Here is a 25,270-nt window from a genome sequence, read left to right as displayed (position 1 = left end):
GGTCTGTAGCCCATCAGGCTCCTCTGTCCATGGGGTTCTCTAGGCAAGAATACTGGAGTGGGTTGCCATTTCCTTCTCCAGGATTATACACAGCATCACAGTTTTAGACTATGAATGATCAAAATCCATACACTTGGTTTAATCATTAAATATTTAAGGACCCTGTAGATTAAAGACTGAGGTCACACTCTGTTCCTCCAGCTGTGAAGGTCACACATAAGCCAGTTTCTGAGTCCCACCGTCTCCTGTTTATGTGACATTGATAAACGTGTTTGGCTATGCTCATCCTGGCTTTAAGAGCTGAGATTGCTAGTGGCCAGCTATTTCAATTCTACGGGAAATAAAGGCAACAAAAAAGGTCTTAGAAAATTCAGGACCACAAGGTTCCAAGGTTCCAGTCTGCCCTCTGCATGTGGGCTGCGCATCACGGATACTAAAGAGCTGACAGGACTCAGTCATTTCATACAACTGACTGTCGGACACCCCTGGGTCACGGTTTCCTGGGGGAATCTTGGAACCCATCCATCCTCGGGCACAAAGGGAGGGCTGCATTGTTGGTGCAGTCAGCCACAGGCACCACAGAAGGACCACACCAGAGACGGCGCTGACTAGGACAGGACATGAGGCACCCCCTCCACGAGGTGGACCTCAGTGGGCCAGAGCCTGGGCTCTAGGACCACATCATCAGGACCCAAGGCCTGACCTGTTACCTAGAGCCCCCAAGCCTGAGCATCCTTCACTTCCCTAAGCCTGTCTGGCCCTCCCCAACAAAGGTGCTAAGAACAGTACCTGTATCCCGGGACGGGGGTGAGGACTACAAGCTGACCTAATAACACCTGGCACACTGTGATGAAGATCTTGAAAACCACTCCATGCTTTGAGAAACTTGACGGGTGAAACACGATTCTCAGGTGGGTAATCACTTTGGGTGTCTGCTAGCAAAGCGCTTATTAAAGCTGAACTTCAAAACATTAGTCAAACCATTCATTTTTGGACAGACGATTTTAATCCTTTTGCAAGCTACAAAGATTTACTGGTGTTCTAAACCAACCTAACTTCACAAAGACAGCTCATGCAGTAGCAATCCCTAAAGGTGATGTCTGAAACTTAATAAAGGTTAACATACTAAGAATTCTGAAAATGCAGGTTACCTATATTGTTAAGATTTCAGTCTTACTTAAAACCGGTTTTGTACCTTGCTTTGGCATTTTAAAGCCTCTAAAGCAGTTTTCTGGCTGCAGATTAAAATGACTGGAGCTTAAAAATAAAAGACCATGCCAGGTCTCCATTCCCCACCAATTAAGGGGTATCTCCGCAGGTACCAGTCAAGTGTCAGGACACTTTCTGAAGTGCATCACACCTGCTAATGCATGGGTCTGGTCACCCACCACCGAAATCTAACATAATGAATAGCTATCTTCATAGTTTCCTACGCCTTTTCAAAGGTAGGTGTTATTAATACACACCAAACAACTGGAAAACAAGAAAATCAGTTTTAAAAGGAGAGCAATGTGGTAATAGGGAACATATGAATAACTAGAAAGGGAATTTACCTGGCCAGTCAACCTTTACACTGTAATTATAACGCTCAAAACCTTAGTCAAGAATGTGATCATAAAGATACTTTAGGATCACAAAAAGCATTTTTGTAGTCACTTGGGTTTTCAGTAAACCTGAGAAAGTAGATTAAGTTAAAAAAAAAGATGAAAAGTTATATGCAATTTATGGTTGTGCTTGATCAGTACTACTGTAGGGAAATATTCACAGAAACTGATATTGCATGGCAGAACTCAGCATTCGTTTTTTAATGTATTTTCCAAATTGCCTAAAATGCACCTCATGACTTCTACAATCAGAAATGCAGGAAAACCAAACTCTCCCTTCAAGGGTGATGTTCTCACTTATCTGCGCCCACCCCACAGGCTGGGAGTTCCCAAGAGGCCACGGCTGCCCAGAGCTCTCCAGCAGCTCAGCTCTCAGGGAGGGACTGGAGTGCAGCTGTCCCCATCTCCTACCCAAAAGCCCTTGACCTCCAGGTCAAGGTCATTGAGAAGACCACCTGAGAGCAGACTCGAGTCCCAGGCAGTCACAGGCCATCACTCCCTGATGCAGCATGAGCACAGCATGGCCCTACTCCGTGGAGACCAAATCCCGTTGCTGTTTTTTAGAAAGGAAAATGACACTTTACCACATTTTTGAACAGTTTATTTATTCACACAATAGTTTATCTTCCTTTGAAAGCTAGCATATGGAGATCACTTATTTACCTTGTTTTGTTGTTTTTCCACATGGTAAAACCTTGATCGTCCCCTAATTCTCATAAAGGTCAATGTTTTAAAATTTATGCACATACCAGAATCACCGAAAGCAATGTGCAATGTGCAAAGCTCTGGGAAAACTAGTGCTTGAATGCTTTTAAAGTGGCAGAAGATCACAATTCAGGGATAAACCCTGTAAGGAACTGTATTTTTTACCTTATGGGTAAAACTTGTTTTCAAAGTGGTATATTTTCGATGATTACAACCCAGAACTAAATCCCATGGCAGACAACATCCATTTCAGGGAAACTTCTGAGCTAAGATAACAGAAAGAGAAATTAAGAATATTACTTTTCCCTGACGAGAATTTCCAACTTTGATACATACTGTTTTCCAAATATCATTTAAGGTGACACAGGACACACTCAGAATGTAACTCTTAAATCTGTCTCTTGTAAATACAAGAATGGGCAAAATTACGTACATTAGTTACAGAAAGAACGTAGGAAGGCGGTGCACTTAGCATCACGCAGGAACGTTAAGGCCTTAGTTACGTGGCTGTGGCTTCGGTGATGTCAGCAGTGCGTTCCCCTCACGCTTACATTCCAAGTAAGCAGGCAGGCAAAGCAAAGATTTCTAAACATGTAAGGGTTAAAGACAGTTTAACCTCTATATTACCAGTCAATTAATACAGTGGGACTCTTCTCAAGTAACTGTCATAAAGCAACCAAATCACACTTCATACGGCACTGAGGCGCCTCCCATACAGTCAGAGCGCTTCCTGGAATGTAAAGTGGATGAGCAGCCCACGTGGACTTTTATGTTGTAGATGGTTCCCAGCTAAGACCAACCACCGCATCACGCAGTCTGTGAAATGCCTACCAGAAAATGCATTTACTTCTTACCAGTTGGGAGGGGGTAATCCTAGCCTAAACATTAAAGCCAGACATGTAGGTGAGACTATTCCATGGCGGCCTGTGGTTTCATCTTAGGCCAGGAAGTTTCACACTGTTATTAAACAGCATATTAATGTCCACTATTCCTGTCATGTCAAAGTTATCAGAAACAGACAGGAAGCTGGAGTCCGGAGAGCAGGCTTCCTGGTCCGGCCCCGCCTCCACCTCCCATGAGACACGAGGGAAGTTCTCAGCCCCCCAAAAGGCCTCGGAACCCTCAACCAGAAAACAAAGGGGCTGAACAAAATGAACCCTAACTACACAGGATTCCCATCAAATGGGATTCTGCTAAATTTAGCTTGAAAACTGACAGCTCTGAAACTGCTGGCCTGATGCTCATCACCAGTAACACTGATCACAGGGAGAGATTTAGGCCAGGGAGTGCCTGCTTCTGCACTGACGGGGCGGGATGGCAAGGCTGCTGCTGGCGTGTGTTCCCAGGTTCCAAGTAGGAGCGCCCACCCTGGGCCCCGGGCAGGCGGGTGGCTCAAGAGACATGCGTATGTTCTCGTAACTCGTGTACACAGGCAAGGGGTTTTCTAGAAGACACCATACAGCACATGGATCTGGCAAGCCCAAAACACATATGAAATGAAAATTCAACCGAATACTTCAGACTGTTTCTCTCCTTCATGAAATGCACACAGATGCGGGGCCAACATCCTTCACTGCACGCCAGGTCCCCAAGTCCAACTTCCCTTTCAGATATCAGTGCTTCTTTTACAAAACCAACACCTATTTTCAAAAATCAACACTTGCTTGGATTAGATTGCACTCAGTAGAGAAAGTGAATCTATTTTTTCTAGTTTCACGATTTTCTATGCCAACACAGAAGTAACTAAGTGAGACTTAAGTGCAGGGAAGTACACCAGACCCTGCCACGCAGTTACACCAAAAACCCACTTCACGTGGTTGACACAGAGACCTGCAAAGACGGTCATTTTTCACAAAGGAATTCCCCAGGCTTACTCGGTAATACCAAAGTTCCATAATGGAAGTTACCTCACATGTCAAACTGGACAGGGGCTGGGGGGAGCTGCGGGGGTACGTTTAAGTATTATTCTGAGATGCTACAAAATCACTAGGCTGGTCAAAAAGCAGTGATTAGAACCAAGGAAAATTAGTCTTTCTTGAGAAGATAGATACTCAAAGAAGCTAAGAACAGGATAAATTAAACAGAATCACGCCACAGGGCAGACATGTAAACTGACTGACATGACAGCACTTTTTTTAAATTCTCATGGTACTTGCTTATTTTGTATTATCTTGAAGACAAGCGGATTATGACCTTCCAAAATACCAAAAATGTCCTGAAATCTTTTCAATTCCTTTCCTTAAAGGAATGAGGCCTTTGAACCACAAACACCATGACACCTGCAGAGGTTTCCGTGAGGTAAGTCACGCATTTCATAACCCAGATCGCCACACAGCGTGCTCCCTGACACCCGCCTCAGGACACGACAGACACGACAAGCTATCGAGCAAGAATCTGTTAACAGTTTTATTATTTTTGTGTTAAATACCATGGGACAGGATTGGAAGGATGAAAAACTCAGTCAACAACTGCCTCACAAGGGATAAGAAAAATTCTGCCATGATATTAGCAAAGGTGAAGGAGAAAATTTACACTGTACGAGGCACCATTTCCCCACAGAATACCTCTTGGCATTTCCTGAATGAGTGGGATTAGCAATCTAAATAAATCATATTTCAAGAGGTAACAGCAACAGATAAAATTTAAAGGGATTATTAAAATAACATTTACAAGACTGAACAATTCTTGAACTCTTATTAAAACCACAAAGAAAGAACAATTCTTTATTTATGAATTTCATAAAGGACTGAATGTGCAATGACGCCTGCTAGGGACGGTCTGGTGGCGGTGGCGCTGTCCGGAGCCCAGCACTCTGCTCTTACGCGTTTCTTTCTAACCGTGAGACCGTTACGGGCGAGGCCTACATGACGCTGTACACACAAAGCATGGCCACCGTGGGCCACATGGTCACCGTGGGCCACACTACCAGTGAGATGGCAGGTAAACGAATCTTTTCTGGTCAAGAGGAAAAAAAGAAATAGCACTCTGCATGCTCCACTCTACAAGATGAATTTCCCTAGAAAGAATCCAATGAAAATGGCTGCAATGACAACAAGGAGTGAAGGAAGAGGACTGGTGACGTTCTCTCTGAAGGACACAGCTGAGGTGGATCCAGGTTTATCCGAATGTGCTACCTTCCTGAGCCGTAAGCCTTCATCCTAGGAAAAAACACAGGCACAAAAAGAGGTTTCAAAAACAAATGTGCATCAGACCACAAGCTACAAATCCACAGGCAGACAACAGAGCCATATGCAGGTGACCCGGGGGGCCCACAGTGTCCTCACAACGGGCCCTTCAGCCACAGACGACCAGAAACAGGTCAGTGCTAGTCAGAGTCCAGCTTACAGACACGTGGCAAGCCAGCCCCACACAGGAAGAGCCGGGACCCTGCGGGACTGGGGGAGAGGGAGGGTGTGAGTAAAGGGCTGGGACCTGGCCTGGACCACGCAGGAGACACAGGACCCTGTTTTGTGAGAAAAGCGGCACACAACAGAGGGGGAGAGCTGCTTGCAGGACCCCACCCCCAAGGCTCTGCACCTGGACTGGAGACCACTCTTCTGCAAGGTGATCTCCACTTCCAGACCAGAGCGGCCGCTCCATCCTGACTGATGCTGTCTCACACAGTAGTTTCTGACAGTCAGTCTGGGACTTTAGGGGACAAGGTTCTCAGTAACATGACAGCAGTCACTCAAAGCAGGAGGCTGTTACGACACTTCACCAGCTGCAGAATGACCTGTGCGCCGAGGCAGCCGGCTCCACCTGGCCTGCCACCGAGACCAGAGCGGGGGCACCGCTTTACCTCCTCAGCACAGGCCAGTCTCACTTCTCGCACTGCACCCCCGGTGCGTTCACCAGTAACACCACATGCACTGGGCGCCACGCTGTCTGCCCGCATGACCAGCTGCTCAGAGGGGGCTGTGGGTTTGGGTCTTGTTCTGGTTAGTCCTATGTGGACACCACAATGACTCTCGGTCCCAGAGAGAACTTTAAAAGGCACTCCAGATGACTCTGCCTCCCTGGGTCCGGAGTGTGGCCCGGCCATGGGGTAAGAGTTCACAGCACACTTGATGAACAAGCTGGATGAGGAAGCGGGGGTGGGGAGGTGAAGGGCAGTGGGGAGATCCTGCCCAGGAAGGCTGCTGCAATGCCAGCCTCAATGTGAGCTGTTAAAGGGCCAGAGGTCAACTCAGTGCACCAGCGGTCTTCAGGGTTCTTTTATCTTTTAAAAAGTAGGATGCTTCTTCAAACAGCATCTCCTAGAGAACATCAGTCAATTCCATCACCTGTCTCCCAGCCTGGTCAGCCTGGCAGTTCCTGGCATTCAGGCCTCAGCTCTCTGAACACCTGGGCTCAGCAGCCAGAGAGCACACCGTCCACCAAACACAGAACTGAGGTCATGGCAGGTAAAGGAAAAGGACAAACAGCAGCCCCCTTACAATTGCATGGAGCTGTGTGTGGCTGTGAAACAGAAAGCATCTCTCCACCCTCCAGGTAGGTGTTCAGGGCAGGGGCCTTGGAGAGGGGCTTGGGAGAGGAAGAAACAGCCAGAAAAACCATCTCAGCACAGGTCAAGCCACCTCACAGGGGCTTTCAATGGGAGCCATGCACGAAATTTAAAATTTTCTAAGCCCATTAAAAAGGTACTAAACTTGATAAAATTAGCTTTAATAATGTATCTTTTACTGAATCTAATAGAATTCAATATTATTTCAACGTAACAATACAAAACAGGGATTTTTCTTGCACTATGTGACTCACAGCACATCTTAATTCTGACTAAGCACACCCTGGTGGCCCACCCTGGACAACGGGGGCCCCTCGCAGGGACTGCACTGCTGCTGCAGCCGACAATGCCAGGCCCGGGCACGGAGGCTGCACCAGCGAGTGAGGAAGCGGCCAGGCCACGCCAGCCCCCAGCGCCCAGGCCAAGGGCGAGAGGGGCGCCGAGGCCGCTGCAGAGTGGGGCCAGGCGGGCACTCACCCTCAGGAGCCGGTTCTCTTCCGACAGCTTCATCATCTCCCCCTGCAGCCGCTTGCACTCCTCCACGAGCTTCCTCGTCTCGGTGTCACTGAGGGAGACACTGTGCGGCTTTGGCGCGGGCCCGTCCTGCTTCGCAGCGTTCAGCGGAACGGCTTTGCTGGGTTCCATGTCGTTCTGCATCACAAAGATAGCAGGCGGGGAGTTCGTCAACTGACAACTCTCCTTAATAGTTTTAAACAAAACTTAAAACTCCACATCCCCGTCCAAGAAATTATTTACACAGAAAGTTCAGACAGGTTTCAATTTCATTATTAAAGTTTTTAAAATGTCCAACATCTGGTCCCCGGTGACCAGCTCTACAGGACAACAGTGAGCATGAGTGGTCACCAAGGTCCGAACACGTGGTTCCCTGCTCTGCGTCCACCTCCCACCCCAGAGCAGAGAGCATGCAGCTCACATCGTCCTCCAAGATTCTTCCCTACAACACCTCAAAGTCTGGGAGAGCAAGAGTCACTTGTCTGTGCGTTCACCCCTAAACCCAGCACCCCAGCCAGTGGTCACTCAACATGGACACTGAGGAATGCCTGCCCGGATCCACACACAAAGTTCACGGTCAGTGCTGATTCTGCAGCCCAAGCAAGGTGCCGGAGGGCAGGGGGACACGGTCGAAACCACTCAAATGAAATCAGACCACCTAAGAGAAATGCATGAGAGAAAACCCAAGTTCTGTTCACAGAAAAAGTCACTGGAGGACCTGGAGCCTGAAGGGGAGATAATGAGCACAAACACATGTCGTGGGGAAAAAGCAGGTAGGGAGAGTCCGCCTGACAACTGCGCTCAAACATGAGTGACCCCCCCGTTTATGAAGTAACACTCCCTGCGGTCAGTCATGAAATTCAGTACAGAGCCAACATGGTGCTCTGGCACTTTAAATTAGAAGCCCCATGTCTTAAGTCCGGCCAGCACTGACCCATGTGACCTGGCGGGCCCCCAGGCGCCCTGAGCCTCAACTGGACACCTGTCCACCCGAACCTCCTCTCCACCTTCAAGCACCCCAACAGGACTAGAACATCAAGTCTTGTCTTCAATCAAAATTTTACTTGCTAAAAATTTAACTTTTCAGATAGCAAGGTATAAACTGCTTCAGATATAAAATTCTACCAAAAACATTTTCAAAATCAACTTTATGGCAGGTTCCACAGTACTCATCAGAGGATTTAATTACAGTCAACACCTGCCACAGCATCCCAGTTCTGGAATTCACACTGAGTACAAATGGGGACAAGACGTACTTCCTATGAAGGGGTTGTGCTCTGATTGCTATGTCTAGATCCATGTAAAAATGAACACCACTGATTATACTGAGGTCCCAGTCAACACTCAGATCCCCATCTCTCTCCAAAGCATCCCCGCCGGGCCGGGTACAAGAAGCTTGCTTCATGATCCTCTCTGCTTCCGTGCGAGCCTCCTTCTCCCCTCTCTTCCTTCCCAGCCAAGCCCCTCAGGTCTGCTAAAAATCCTGTTTCAGATGCTGGTACCCTCCACCAATAGCTTCTCTCTTCCTTTCCTTCACAGTCACTAGAGTTCACTTCAGCATGGCTTCCCAAGTGACTTCTCACTTTCCACCGAGAAGCAGCCCAGCGTCTGGGAACCAGGATGGCACACGGCCTTCTTTCCTTCATGAAGACAAACAGTCCACAATACCACAACTCGGCACACTCCCGGTCTGGGGAAAGAGTATCACCCTCGTGCCAGAAAACTGACTAAGAAATTAAGAGGCGATACAAAAGGTCAACCAAGCAAAGACAAAATTAGCACAAGGACTCATCAAATTCTTCCCAAATGGCTGTTTATTTTTGAACAAATTTTTGAAGTTCTAGAAAATTGAGAATATGAGAGAGGAAATTACCTCCCATTCTCTCATTAATTCAACATAACTATTATTCCCATATTATCTTCCAATATTCTTTCATATGCATGTTTTATAAACTCAGCATACATGTAACTTTCAAATCTTTCTTTATTCATTTATATGTACATCTTTTAAGTGTCATTCTAAACGACATGATGTCACTAAATACTATTCTGTGCCTTACCTAAGTTACTTAAACATTTCACTCTTATTAACATCTGATGGGAAGCTCCCACTCTGGGATTTTAAATACCACGTCAACTAACAGCATCTCACAGTGACAGAATGAGATCTTTTAATTGAAAATTTTCCTTAATGTAGTTATATTGCCTTTATAAGGAAAAGGAAAAGAAATGTCATGACCAATCTGTGGTGCATACACGTTAAGACTAGGATGCACAGGATAATAGTGAAGCCTAACACTTGTCAGAAGTGAGCCCAACAGGTCATGAGATAGTCACACTGAGTGAGTGCATACACACCCTGTGCTCACAAGCATTCAGGTCCCTGCAAACCAGTTGGCACACACAGCAGGGGCAAGCAAATCCAATTTACTGATCAACTACTTTATAGTGGAAGCATACAGAACCTAACTCGGGGTGGCTAAAGAAGGGTTGAGTAGGGGCGTCACTGGTGCGGGACAAGCTGGAGACCCCAAGGCTGCTGGGACCTAACTATAGGCTCCACTGCATGGTCCCTCCTCCAAAGTTGCTTCAGATGCTCCCCAAAGAGGAGACAGGTTCTTCTAAGAGCCATGGACACCAACTGGAGGCATTCAACAAGCTGTGACACCGAGCAGTCAAGGAGCAGTGACGCTGCGCACATCTAACACGGCAACTCGGAAGAGACTCGGCAGTCAAGGCCACGCTACCCTGCTCCACATGATTCAGCCTATCAGCAGCAAGCCCCTCCACCTAGGAGATGAGTTTACTGCTGCACTTTTTAGAAAGCCTCCTTTAGAATTTCAGTTCCAATACTCTGAATTATTCCCTTTAGGGATCATTAGAAAAAGCAAGGGCTTAGGGGCTGCCAGAAAAGGAAAGGTGAGATAAAAGGCAAATTTGATTTCTGCACTGAAGCCTTGGGATGGACAGAAGAGGGAAAGAACGCACACCGGGGCAACACTCGTGGCTCTTGGGGGAGTGAGAGGTCCAGGGCATGTGCAGAGGGTAAAGGGCAAAGCCCAGAGAACCGCAGGAGGCTCAAATAAGACCTCAGCTGAGAGGAGGCGGTGTCTGAATATAAAGTGACCAAAGTATCAATACATCTGCAGTCTAAACTAAAATCACAAAACTGTTAGAAGTATCAGGCCTTTAGAGAAAGGAGCAGGTTTTTGAAGCCTTAGTGTCCATGTTCTCTGAAAGCTAGAGCTCCCCAGGAACAGGAAGTGTGAAAGAGAGGCAGCCTACAGCATCCAGGACACCCCCAGGAGGTCAAGGTCATCGACAGTGACTCAATGGATGTTAGGTGCACACAAGCACACACACAGGCACACACACAGAGACACTAATAAACTCAAATGTGACCTCAGATCTGTAGGGCTCCTGCTACCATTCTCCCCGGGGGGCACAGACAGTTAAAGACAGTGACTGTCAGCTGCATGGGACAGAAGATGTAAGGCAGAAATCTCATTGATCTTTCTTATGTATAAACATAAACACCTGCCTGGAGAGTGACATCCACCAGCTCCTCCCCCTTGACTGACACCTGCTGCCCCCGTCAGATTTTTCCCAGAAGATGCTCCCCAAACCTCTCAGTGACAGTGAAAAAGCCGCCCATTTCATAACAATGCTCCCATTTACACTGTTCTGCTCACGACTGGGATGTTATCGAGTGCTGTGTTTGCTGTTTAAACAGAAGAATTTGTATGCATGGTTTTTAAGTGACTGTGGTTCTGCTGTCATTTTAAACAGCTGAAATTTTCAGTTCTAGTTACTGCACATAAAACACTCACAATAAATACCTCGCACGTGCTCAGTGACTATGTCACCGTGATCAGTGACACTGGCAGACCCGTCTATCTGTCAGCTCCCTGAAACAAACCTTCTGCTTCTCCTGTTTGAACACACTGAAGCCCCTGGGCTCATTCTTCGCACTATAAGTGGTAGGTGCTGTGCCTGTGCTGTTGATGCTGCTCAGCGGAGCGACGGCCACGGCGGGCCCTGGAGGAGCGAGACCCTGAGGTGCGGGGGAAACACAGTCTCAGATTCACACCGAGCTCTGACCACTCCTGCGAGGGACTGGAGATGACTAACACAGAGATCATTAGGCTCTCAACACTCAACTTATTCTATAAAGACGTGTCACACATAAGAAATAGTAATAAATAATAGTTATGTTAGAGCAAAAACTACCTTTTTGAAGTTTTTTTTCTATGAATTAGCTACAATCATCTTGCATTACGTTCACTAAACTAAATGTATAAACCTTATTAACCTTAGGCCAGCCTCATGTTGTCCTAGAATGAGGACCTTCTACCTGCACGGCTCCTAATTTTTGTTACTAACGAATACTTGTCAATACCTGAAGAACAAGCACTTCCGTTTTCTTACCTTTGAAAACACTCAACTTGAATAATGTTTAAATTAAATGAATTTTTTCAAGGGTTCAAAAATTACAATAATTTATACACTTCTGCATTCAGCACAGACACCCCTCCCACAAACACAAACATGCGCACACACCCCCCTACCTACCTCCCAGGATCAAGACACAGACACACAGAACATTCTAGTACACCACTGTATCTCCACAGTTCTCTATCTTCTCAAATTCCTTTAACACACTTAAAGATAATACCATACAAAAAGGTTGTAGCAGATCAAATAATACTTACTGATATCCAGGTCACTATACATAACTATGATAAGACCTCTCCATCTTATCTGATAATGCACTGTCGTCAATCTGTTCTTTATCTCAACAGAAAATAATGCACACGTAATCACAGAAAATCTTTATACACAGGACCCCTAAGGTTCCCTTTCTTGACTGCCCTTCACTCTTCATTACGATAAGTATTTTTTCCTTGAAAATAACATTATATCATAAAGCAAATGTCATTAACAGATGTTAAATGGAGGGCTTATAAATGAAATGTAATACTTTTTTAAAATTTGGAAAATGTCAAGTAGAGTTGGTGGCCTAAAAAAAAACACAAAAAATTTTATTTCAACAGAATTGAGTAAGTGATCAAATACCATTACTAACAAGTTAATTTGAAACCACACTCATTCTAAAAAAACCATGAACACTAACTGGATGTCAGATTTCATAATACAGAGATAATCGTAACTAACAAGAGTTAATAACTCAGAGAACTGTGCTTGCCATGAACTTACTAAAACGCACCAACAACATGCTCAGAGCCCCGAAGACTGGGGGCCACAAGTCTCAGTACCTAAAAGCAGAGCTGCCCAGAAAGTGTTAGTAACAGGACCTCTTTTCATTCTAAAATGAAAGGTTTCTTCGACTCCTAGGCCATTCTATGTACGATCCAAATCAGAGACCTATTTCCCAAAAAGAAGCCCATATTCTAATGATGGTTCAAATACATTATGACTGTTTCATCACAAAAATGACTTCCTTAAACGATAAACAACAACAACAAAAAATGGACTCAACCACTATACTAGCACCTTTCCTACAAGATAACCAAAACCTTTATTTTCTTAGTTATGTATTTGGCATCAAGGTTCTAAAATCCCTAAGGAAATCAACAACATAACAACACACTCTCTTCCAACTGTCTTTAGGAACAGTAAACGCCAAGAAATAACAGCACACCTAAACAAACACAGGTCACACTGGGCACCTTCCTAATACGCTTCACTGACTGTCTACTTCTTTGTGGTGGCTCAGGGAGGTGGGTGAGGGGCTGCGGGCAGGGGTGAGAAGGGGATGGGGTACCAAACGTTAAGAAACACTGAGTCAACATCACAACGCTGAGACTTGCTGCCTACACCAACCCTGAGACCAAAGTAAAACAACTATGACAGCTATTGCACCATCTATCAGCTTTGGATATTGACTAAAGCTTTCCAAATGATTACTAAAGGTCCTAAATTCAGATGGGCAACTCTTCAGAGTGAATGTGGAAGGGACCGCTAACTGGCATGGGCTTCTCTTCAGCTGAACACAATGCGAGTGCCATCTGGACGGAGCTGTGTATTTAAACCACAGGCTGTCACCAGCAACTTGGTCAAGACTAAATTGAATTTTACTGAAATTAACACACTTTTAAAAACATATAAACGAACAAACTAAACAAATGAGAGGTCAAACCATGTCACCATAGGAATTTACTACACAATAATCGTAACTATATACTAAAAAATGTTTCATACTTTACTTCTAAAAATACATGCTACTAACTGTTTAGAAGTATGTTTTCCTTGAATAAGGGAGTGTCCTCTTTAATCAGTTTGTGTAGGCAGCATTCAGCTTCATATGGCACCTAACCAATTTATCTGTAGTAAACTGACAAACTTTATCTATGCAAAACACGACTCAACGATGCCCTAATTCCCTAATAAACAAAGTTCTCACTAAAGTGAAGACACATACAGAAATGGGGTATTAAGTAATTTCATAACTCTACCTATGGATGTTAGAAAGAAAGCAGTATGTCAAAGACACTATGATCTTAGAGCAGTTTCATTAACATTGTCTGTAGTTAACACTGAACTGGAAGTGGCAAGATTCCACTAGGGTCTTACCAACAGGGTCTTATCACTACATGAATAAAGCATTAGAAAAGAGGTATTTCAAATGTATTTTTACATGCACATGTGTGTATCCATACATATATATAAGGTTTCATCCTTAACCATTATAACAAATACACAAGAACTTTGTATTTTTTATATTATAAACACTCCAGGTTTGGTTACTTTGATGCTTCACATTTTCTATAAAGATTCTGACACAACAGAAAGCTGACGACTCAACAGGAAGTCACTACTCAACAATTCAGACGGCAGGTCTGGGGCAGGCTGCACCCACTTCAGTGACCCCTGTGTCACAGGGGTTTTTGGTAGAACCTGCAGGTTAGCAGCACCACAAGAATGAGTTTAAGCAGGAACAGTTTCCAAAAGAGTATTTTACAGAACACCTGGTACCATCATGGTACCTCTGAGGGGCTGAAACACAAATGAGTTTAAGTCTGTGAGTCCACAGAAGACAGCAAAGAGGAGAAAAGGAAGGGGGTGCAAAGCTGCCGGGTACCGCCCCCAGGACACAGTGAGTGGGTGCTTCTAACCAAGGGAAAGACTGAGAACTCCAGCCCTGACGGTATCAGCAAGTATCAAACGAGCGCCACATACTTCTAACACAATGAAGCAGGAATGACAGAATCACCACTACGCAACCTTCAGTGAATTAATGGGCCTAAACCATGCTTTCTCACTTTTGACTTTACTGACATTTAGGGCTAGAGAATCTTTGCTCTGGGAATGGTTCTGCGAGCAGCGTCCCTGGCCTCTACCCACTAGCTGTCTGTAGACACCTCCCCCCAACCCCAATGGCTGTGACAACCAAAAATGCCTCCAGACACGGACAAATGTCCCCTGGCTGGGAACCACTGTCTACACACCAACAGCTGCTAGCTTCAAAACAAAAAAGACACTATGTGCCTCCCTGAAAGAACAGATAATCATCTATACAGCAGTCCTGCCCTCTCCCTCACCAGCAAAAAATAAGCCTCAATTTAATCCAGTCTCTAGATTCGATTATGGGAAATACCAAAAACAGCAGAAAAGCTAAATGACACCTGAAGGATGCAACCAACAAAACCCAAGCTACAGGAAGCTCTACAGGACAAACCTGATTTACTAAACAATTTTCAAGAGGAAAACAAGGGAATCCACAGTTTGAGTCTTAAGAAACATATCGTCCAAGAGCAGTATGTTTGATTTCAAATCAAACAAACTACAAATGTCCAGATGACACGTGTGACTCTGCTTGGCAGTGTGATGCTAATGATACATTAAACCTTCAAAGACTAATGACAGTGTTGTCTTCACTCTTCTACTTTTCCTAACATCCTTAGCTCTGAACAATATATACTGAAACAATAACGGATTGAAATTATGTCTGAGATGTGACCTCAAACAGTAAATGAGATGGGAAGTGATGGAGATGAGATAAAATCAAACTGGTCATTATTTATAAAGCTGGTTCACAGGGGTTAACTTACTGTTCATTTTTCTAGGTATTTCAAGTTTTTCATAATCAATAGCTTTTAAAAAATCATTACCTTTAGCAAGTATTCCCTATAATTTAATTGGTCAGTAAAAACTATACTGCAAGTCCACGTAGTTCAATAAGCGCATATCCTTCTGCAGCCAGTATATCAAGCTCAGGATCAGCTACTCTCTGGAGAACTTTGAAATTGCTGAACACACTCCAGGTTACTAACAACCTACTCTGAAAAACTTTTAGGACCAAACTACTTTGGCTTTAGCTCCATGGTACAGGGTCCTGAGCTCACCACGCAGTATCTGCTCAAGCCTTTCACAGATCCAAAGCCACTCTGCTGGATAATCTGGGCCACACCTCTGTCTGGGGCACCTGCTACTTCCTTCCCTGTGTAAGGTGGAAGATGGCTGGGCCCATCTATCATAGTCATGTCATTTCCCTCAATCTCTGGTTTGGTTTCCAATACTACTTGGGTCCCGGCCCTTTTCAGACTATAATCTCAAATGGTCTCCAATCCAGAGCATAAGAGAAGCCCAGTTCAAAGACAGTTCTGTGCTTATTAAACAATTGTAAAAATCATAAAACTCATAAAAGTGAGAAAATACCCAAATGTGTTTTTAAAATAAGTTAACCCTATTCCAATGAACTCTACTTCTTGGAACACATCTGAAGGGAAAGACAGCCCGTGTGGAAGAGATATCTGCAGCTCCATGTTCACACAGTAGCATCATCTACGACAGACAAGACATGGGGACAACCTAAGTGTCCACCAAGAGAACAGGTGAAGCAGCTGTGGTGTACATGCAAGGACTGGAATGCGTGTATACAATGGAATGTTACCCAGCCATTAAAAAGGAAACCCGGCCATTTGTGACAACATGGATGAACCTTAGGGGCACTACACCAAGTGAAGTGAGAGAAAGACAAATACTGTATGATGAACTCACTTATACATGGAATCTTAAAACAACAACAAAGTCCCAAACTCTCAGAAACAGAGATCAGGTCTGTGGCTAGAAGAGTCGGGTATGGGGAGGAGCGACTGGATGAAGGTGGTCAGAAGGTACACACTTCCAGATAAACAAGATAAACAAGAACTGGGGATGTAACATACAGCATGGTGACTACAGTTAACACTGCTGTGCGGTACACTCAACACCTGTTAAGAGAGCAGATCCTAAGAGTTCTGATCACAGGGGAAAACAGTGTTTTTTGGTAGCTGTATGAGACAATGAGTGTTAACTAAACTTACTGCAGTAATCATTTCACAATGTATGGAAGACTAGTCTTTATGCTGACACCTTACAGCATGTCAACTACAGCTCAAAAAAACTAGAAATAAAACAAGTCAACCCAGACAATGTGCTACTGTGCTTTCTTGGTTCCGGTAAGAACTACACAAGCTCTTAGCCTCCTGGCAGCCTCAGCAAAAAAGAAAGTGAACTCTATGTGGGAAGTGTCAAAACTTCATCAGTGCTACTACACCATCAGAACCTCGCTCTCCAGTAAGAACATGTGTTCACGTTCTCTATCTTTGGCAAATATTTCAAAACCCCCTTAAAAAGGCATTAAAAACACAATAAATGATTTGGTCAACACCTAATTGCCACTCAGGCACTTTTTTATTTCAGCTTATCCTCAAAGAGAAACACAATAATCGAGCCCATGTATTTAACTTGCAAGTTTACTTTTCAACAGGGGAAACAGCTTCCAGAGCAAAGACAACAGTCATGTCAGATTATAACCTAATTGTGCCAAACCATGCTATGTGTTCATATTACTTTATGTTAAATCACATGCACACAAATCTAAAGACCCCTCAAGTCCTCCTAAAAACCACAGAAAACATTTAAATTTGAATTTCACAAAAGGAACAGAGAAAGTGACCACAACCCATTCTCTAAGGCTATTTTTCAAACTCTCTCTCAAATTTTATTTGCTTCACACTAATCAAAACGCAACATAAAAATCACTTACTAAGGGATCAAATCAGAGTTATTTTGACAAATAACAATAGTGAACAAAATACCTGGGAATAGCCAAATCTGGAATAAATGTAAATTAAATGTCCATGTAAATTAAATCTTACCCGCAGACTGCAGGTATATAGCTGCTAAAAGGCAGTTTATGTCTGTAACTTAATTATATTTATGTATACACACATCTTATTCTAACAAAGAACCTGAAGTGGTTTAAGTGGTCAGATTTTGGTAGGAAGAGATGGTTCTTCTCCATCATGCAGTTTTTTAAACTATTTCTTTTTTAATCATACTTTTAATCAAAAGTATCTAAAAGTACTTTTACTCTTGAACAAATAAAATGTTGTAACACAAAAAGAGCACGTCCACACCATGTTTTTAGAAAAAGCCTGAGCACCGAATCTGGAACAGCTGTATCCTGCATCACACACCCACCAAGGCCGAAACCAGCAGGAGAAGTTAAGTCTCAGTGTAAGAGCTGAGCAGCTTCCAAGTTTCTTAAATTTTCCTACTTACCAATTTATCATTTTCATTGGGCATTTCAAATACACATCTCAATTTAGAATCCATTAATTCATCGGGTTTTGCTTCTTTCCACTAAAAACAAAGGAAACCAAACAATGACACAGAGGAAATACAGTTGCGACAACTAGGTTTCCTCTCGAGGGACTAAAGGGTTAGAGTAGCTGCCTGGAGGCAGGGGTTGGGGGGTTTCCAGGTGCCACAGAACTTTCTACAGAACCTTATAAGAGCTACTGTCACCACCATTAAAACCTCACTGACATCCCTAGAGATGACCGGGCTTCACTGTTAGCAATGGACTTCTAATCCGTCGCTAACAAATATGACTTCAAAATTCCTTCATTCTTGACATGAGTTAGGATTATCCATAGTAAAGAGATGTACGTATTTCTTTAATTTTAAAAAGTAGGTTTCTCAATGAAGAACTAAACAAAACCCAAGTTTAAACAACATTCCCCCAAAAGATTTCTGTTCAATTTTTCTACTCACCACAGCTTCCATGTCTGAAATGTTTGGTGGAGCAAAGATGGTCTGTACCATAAACTTGTGTTTACTCTTCTCATTGGGGTCATAGTCAAAAGGCTGCAGCATTACTGAAGAAGAAAGGACATATCACTGACTTTTGACCATTCCCAGCACTCTCTCTCTAATTTGAAAATTTAAAGAAAACCAGCAAAGTTGCAAGAAACACTGGATTATTGAAGTTGATTCAGAATCAATTTTATGATTTTCAATTATTTTTACCTTGTCTACGTTTTTAAGTTGCTACATCTTTAACAACCCACAAAATAAACAAATGGCTATTCTAAAAAATAAGTATCTATAAGTGCCCTCTCTAAACTTAAGTTTGGAAAATTTTCAAAACTTTGCTAACATTAACTATTACAATGCCTATAAACTCAAAATCTAGTAAATTTGTATTTAAAACCACTTATAAATTTAGTTTTCACATTAGTATTTAGTGATAACAGCTCTTAAAATCAACTAGAATATTTATAGGAGAAATTCTAGGTAACTTAAAACTCACTACCGTTTATTAGTGCTTCAATATAACTAGCTTTTTCTAAAATAGATTTTAAATAAACACCTACTCAAGAGTTTATCAGTGTGTTTAAATGAGTCTAAGACAACAAAGTGTAGAAGGGGACCATACAGCCTCATGATTTCTGAACTTTTTCCACTGTCCTACTAATTATATTTAAAATATTTTACCAAGCATTTATGGTTTTCAATGGCCTACAAGAGGTTTTTTAGAGGCTCTGTATGGTTTAAATTATGTAATATAAATCTAATAAGAGATTATAAAGAATGAATCAGCAATTCCACAAAATATGTACACAATACTGTGGAGTTAACTTTCCTGCTAATATTTAGATTATTTCTAAGACAGATGTCAACATTTTCAAAAACTCAGATGAAATTAAGCAAATGCAAGAAATAGCAATTATATAAGAACTTCTTTATAAGGTAGGTCTGAGAGATCCTTAACTCCCATCATGGTAAAAAAAAAATTTTAACAGCCAAATATACAGCAATAGAAAATGCACAAGACAGGGGGAGTCCCTGGTGGTTCAGTGGCAAAGAATCTGCCTGCCAACGCAGGAGACGTGGGTTCAATCCTTGATCCGGGAAGATTCCACAGGCCACAGGGCAACTAATAAGCCCTTGCGCCACAACTACTGAGCCTGTGCTCTGGAGCCCAGGAAACACAACTACTAAGCCCAAGTACCTAAAGCCTGTGACCTGCACAAGAGAAGCCACTGCAATGAGAAGTTTGTGCACCACAACTAGAGAATACCCACGCAGCAACAAAGAACCAGCAGCCATAAAAAAGTAAATCAGCAAAATTGTGGAAAAAGAAAAGAAAACGCACAGGATAAATGTGTGTTTATCCAGATAACGTACACTGTATCTCCAGGAACACCTTTCACTGAACCACCACCCCAGGATATTCACTAGAAACTGAATAAAAAGAAAACTTCAAACAAAGATGTGACTTTGACTTGCTGATAGACCTCATAACAAGAGAAAGACAATCTTAATCTAGTACGTGCTAGAGTGAATATGCAGACAATCAAGGAGGGCTGCTGGAGAAAGTGTGATTGGAGAACCCCTCACCCACTGAGGTGATGCACTAAGCTGGAGTGCCAAGCTCCAAGTGGAGGAAAGGCATCAAGGATGCGTGTGGACACAGGAACCAGTGTGTCTGGAGGTCTTAGTTAACTCAGATGCTCAATACAAGGGGGGCTTATGTGGGAGAAAGTGCTTTGAGAAGTATATACACATTCTTAAAAAACACTAATACCGGAAAAGCTCAGTGAATTAGAACACTCCAAGAAAGTCACTCTGAATAGTTCCATGGAATCCTAGGGGTACAGCTCCTTGCGCCAAAATCCATTTTTAACCATGTGGATAGAAATTATTTTATCTTCTTCCAATTGGGCTGCAGGCTTGTGGCCTTAGAGAGCAACTTCCAGAACACACGTGCCCACTGCTCACTCTTCTCACTGCCCGCCACCCTTTCCCAAGATCTGACAGCTCGGACAAACACAACAGCAAGCCTGTCACACCATAAAACTCCTTTTGCAGGGCCTCCAGGCTCTGCATCCGGGGCTAGTGACCGAGGGAGGATTCAGTGCCCCACAAACCCTAACTGCAGTCTGGCCTCAACTGCCGCGCGTCAGGTTCCACCGTGAAACGTCTCAAGGAGCCAGCCCCCAGCCGGCTCTGTGGGCCTGAAAACTGGAACAGTGACACAGAATTGTTCACTATCTTAGTAATACCTGTCAGGATTACCCAGGCATACTCTGTGTGCTTTAATACACACGTCTGGGCTGTATCCGCAGAGACTCTAATCTGGAGAAGCCCGTGCTGCTACGACAGGCCTTCACAAAGGTGAGAACCACGGCCAGAAAACGGGAGTAACTGGTCTTGGTGTGGGGCCTGAGAGGCGCTGCCATTAAGTAACCTGTACCCTCGACTACCTTCCTGCCTCCACTGTGAGCCAGTGCCATGAGGGAAGAAGGAACAGTCTGGGGCACTGACTGTGCTGCACGGCAGGAGCAAGTAATCCGTGTGAGGAAGGAGCCAAGCGCACGCAGACTTCAAGTAAACACAGAGGGGATCAAAACAGACAGGGCATTCACAGTAAAGACAGAAGCCTCACCAACTATTCAAAGTTACTGCCCAAAGATATACACTGTACATTCTTAAGCAAAAGACTGAGAATAATCCCTCCATGCTGCTGCTGCCGCTAAGTGACTTCAGTCATGTCCGACTCTGTGCGACCCCATAGACGGCAGCCCACCAGGCTCTGCCATCCCTGGGATTCTCCAGGCAAGAACACTGGAGTGGGCTGCCATTTCCTTCTCCAATGCATGAAGCTGCATGTAAAGCGTAACAGCTAGTGATCTATGGGAGAGAATGAGCAAAGCCAAAAATGATACAAAATTTCAAAGACCAAATAATAAGGGCAGAGGATGTGGTGGTAGTAAGCTGCAGAAATAAACAGCGTAACATTTTAGACTGCATAGGGCTTTCAGCCCACCCCACCCCCAAACACACCCCCACTCCACCCCACCAGAAGGGGCAGACAGTTTCTACAGCAGTCTGCACACAGGGAGGACAGCATGAACATTTGCTACCTGAAACGGTCACAGTCAACCCGGGGTCAATGATCCCACTGTTGGGCCGCACACAGTACCGACGAGGCGCTGTCGTCTTCACTTTGAAACACACCTTTCGATCCGAAGGATTTCGCAACTTAAGGTTTGTAGTGACTACATCTGTGAAGGGGCCTGTAAGATTTAAAAAACAAAAACGGGGGAAAATGTAATTGGATTCACACCCACATAAAAACAGAATTCAAAACTGGACAAACATAACCTCGACTTTATGTAGAGTATGTACTGAAGTCCGTGTACAGGTGGGGACTCACAAAGGGGCTGTGCTCTCTCCTTAGTTATTAACCAACCCATAAAATCCCTACTTGAACTTTTCTTGTTTCCATCAAGTAAAACGTGTTCTGAAAGTTTCACAACTTACGAAGTAAGCCCCAAACTGTATTCTCCCAGGACATGTTTACCACATTACTGAAAAGATCGGTCCCCCAGTGCTCTGCAAACCAGAGCCCGTCTTCAGGCTTACCTGACCGAGCTGAGGGCAAAGTCTCTCCACCTAAAGCCAGCAGGCCCAGACCAAGTGGTCCCGCCCCACCTCCATCAGCTCTGACCCCCTCACTCGCTCCTTCTTTCACTCATGTTCATCACAGGTTTACTAAGATAACTGTGTCAAATGTTCTACATACAAAGGTTTTTTTAAACTTTGGTTCAACACCCAAACATAAAACTGCAAAGCAAAGAAACCAAACGGCGATGCAGTCCTGCCTGAATTAAGTAAATCTAAAACCATTTTTTGTTTTTAAAAAAGCGGGAGAGCGGGGTGCGGAGAAACAGTACAGTTCTCGGTTCAAGAAAAGCCTAAAGACACTGTACGCAGATTTAGACAATAAACTGAATACTGGTTAATTTGGAGACAGAAGATAAAACTTGAAAAATACGTCCCCATGAGAAGCAACAACCACACACTTCTCACTAACCCAAAAGCAATTTTAAGTGGTCTCTAAACGAGAAAAAAAAAAAAACCTTTAGAAGTCTGAAATCAAATTTCAAGGCTGAAATTAAATAAACCAGAATAAACATGTCTTTTAGAACTTTAAAATGTTTCTAGTATGCTTTAAAATGTTTCTAGTAAGGATCCCAGACTGAGAAAATTCCCCAACTCTGCCAAACAAAAGTCTCCCATTTTGCTGAGTAGTGGGAAATTATCTAAGACAAAGGCTTGAAGGGGAACCACACACACAGGCAAATGGACAGTGTGCGGAGGGCGGTGGAAAGCAGGCCAAACTGATAAAGAGGAGAGGAAAAGAGAGACTTCAAATCAAAGGCCAGGGAAAAGCACTTACTTCAAATCCAAGGAGAGAAATTAATTCTAATCTGTGCTTAAAAGGTTCTGAGTTATATTTTCTAACAAAGATTTGGAACTGGGATGAGAGGGAGGAGCTAGAAATAAGAGAACATTAGAAGAAAACACAAAGGCAGAGAAGCAGTTACAGAAAAAATTTTAACATGAAATAGGTATTTAAATCAACAAGTGGGCTTTTTTTTTACACACAAGAACTACAACTTCTTGGGCAGCCCGCTTTAATTTCACAGTTGAGTCCCCCACTGCATTTGCATATTATCTCTCATGCTTGCTGCTCCTCCCAGCACTGCTGCTGCTTGCACGTTTGACAAGCAGCTGACAACCCCATCCCCACACCCCCACCCAGGGAGCAAGGGGAAAGCCCCCCGGTGGTGCATTCTGCCAAGTGAATCCACTGGCAAAACTATGAATCTTAGAGAGACAGATCCCATTTCCTAACATCCTCAAAATCCACAAGTTACTACAAGTAACTGAGAACACATCAATTTTTATGTTATTATTTCAACTAGGATTTTAACATTAGCGTTAAGTATAATTTTCAAAAGTTTGTTTTCAGAAGTTTCTTAGTAAAATAGCTAAAATTTTATGAATCTTAATTTAGAACAATCCTGTATTTTCATAACATAATTACGTAACCTTGTCATTTTAAATTCAATTTCTAAAATCTCCCCAATTTTAGAGGAAAGTGCCAACTATTCAAAATAAGGTAAAATAACTGGTTTTTTAAACTGATTTTTTAAATGACCATGTGTCAATTTTCATCAACATATGAATTCTGAAACAGTACTCACATTTTAGATTGCACATCAAGGAATATAAATCTTAAATTAACCAATTGTGATCTTTCTAGACATGAAAATGCAAACTCTAAAAATGAAAATAATATGTCAAAAGAAAAAAATTTCACTAAAACCAAATTCTTAACTGAATAGGTTAACCCTCTCAGTAAAATGTAAAATTACCTGTTATAAACCCACCTAACAAATCAATTTGAGGTTTTCTGCACCACTGTGTCCCTCCCAGGTCTCTCAATAAGGGTTGCTTCCAACAGACAGTTCAGAGTCCAAAGCCATTTTCCGGGTTAAAATGCAAAATAACCAAGTACTAATGACCACAAGCATAAGAACCAGATTTACAGCTGGAAGCAGCGTCAGGCAGAGATATGTTACACTTCACAGGTCACAGAAACTCTGAGAATCTCTCAAAATTAAATGTGGGTGTTCTGTCTGACGTGAGGTCTGGAGGAGCTGCTGCTGGGGGGAGGAACAGGACAGCAGTGTCCTGCGGCGCCCAGGCAGACCCGCGCAGTCAAGGGCCCACCAAACCTTCCCACACCCCTCCAGACAGCCACACTGCATCTGTGTCCATCCATCTTATGTATTTCCAAAAATTCATCTATTGCAAAAACTCTGTTCTCTTTCTCCAAAAATCTAAAACCTGAGTTCACCAATACAGAAGATTATTCTACCAACAGCAATGCCACTCAGGACATGTGAATCCTGCAACACGTCTGGGACAGTCAGCACATGTGTGTGCGTGACAGTCATGTGAGCGCACCCACTGCATAAGGATGCTCTCGCCTGATTTCAAGACGTCAGAGAAAAGCAGTCAGCCTCCACCAGGCAACTCTTGCCTCACTTCCCTTAAACCGAAGCTCACTTGTTGAAGGAGGTCACAGGCATCTGGCTACTTCACTAGTCTTCCAGTAGTCTATAGATATACTATCTATCTACCTATATACAGATACACTACAGCTAGTATAGTCTATATAGGATAGATATTCTACTAGTTTCAATACAGTCATGCCCAACACTTACACATCGAAATGCCTATTTTATTACAAATCCAGTTTCTTCTCCTGTATGTTATAGTTAGGGCATATATTAAGATTTTAAACTATGTAATTGGTGGGTAATTCATACATGAATTTCATCTCAGAATGCAAAACTGGGCACTACAAAATATAAAATGTTAAAATGGGATATTGTGTCAAATAAGGTTAAAAACTACTGCATTCTATCAATACACTCCAGCTTTACTAATATCTCATGCAATGCTTAGGTGTTTAAACTGTTTAGAAAAACATGTAAATGGTAACCTTAAAAAAGAGGAGTTAGCTGTGCGGTGAAAGGAGGAGGGCTCTGCTGAAGCCAAGTTCCATTTCTGAGCCTGGGCTGTGACTAGAGGGCTATTGACTCTGATAATTCTATCAACTGCACATGGTTTTTCTTTTATGAAAAACAGTAAAGGTTTGTTGTTGTTGTTGTTTAAGAAAAGATGACTCTTGGTATAACCTTAAAAAAAAAATGAAAAAACCTGTGAAAAGCACTTCTGATGAAAAAGTGAAACATTTGAAGCAAACTACATAGGAAATAAACTCATGTTT

The 25,270-nt window shown here is 43.3% G+C and overlaps 1 protein-coding gene across 3 annotated transcripts in view; it reads right to left on the bottom strand.

Annotated features, from left to right (window-relative positions):
- VAPA (VAMP associated protein A) overlaps nt 2,190-25,270 on the bottom strand; it is a 38,137-nt gene continuing 15,056 nt past the window's right edge. For 2 of the 3 annotated variants that reach the window (XM_018039547.1, XM_005697139.3), the window contains exons 2-7: nt 21,546-21,698; nt 18,391-18,494; nt 17,896-17,976; nt 11,246-11,380; nt 7,291-7,464; nt 2,190-5,467 (exon numbers count right to left, since the gene is read on the bottom strand). In XM_018039547.1, coding sequence (XP_017895036.1) covers nt 5,309-5,467; nt 7,291-7,464; nt 11,246-11,380; nt 17,896-17,976; nt 18,391-18,494; nt 21,546-21,698 — 806 coding nt within the window. In that variant the 3' untranslated portion in view covers nt 2,190-5,308. The remainder of the gene's footprint in view (nt 5,468-7,290; nt 7,465-11,245; nt 11,381-17,895; nt 17,977-18,390; nt 18,495-21,545; nt 21,699-25,270) is intronic. The other variant, XM_018039548.1, reaches the window with a different exon arrangement.

This window comes from Capra hircus, chromosome 24, assembly GCF_001704415.2.
Source record: "Capra hircus breed San Clemente chromosome 24, ASM170441v1, whole genome shotgun sequence".
Lineage (NCBI taxonomy): Eukaryota > Metazoa > Chordata > Mammalia > Artiodactyla > Bovidae > Capra > Capra hircus.
Note: the sequence above shows the minus strand (reverse complement) of the source record. Positions and strands in the feature narration are given on the sequence as shown.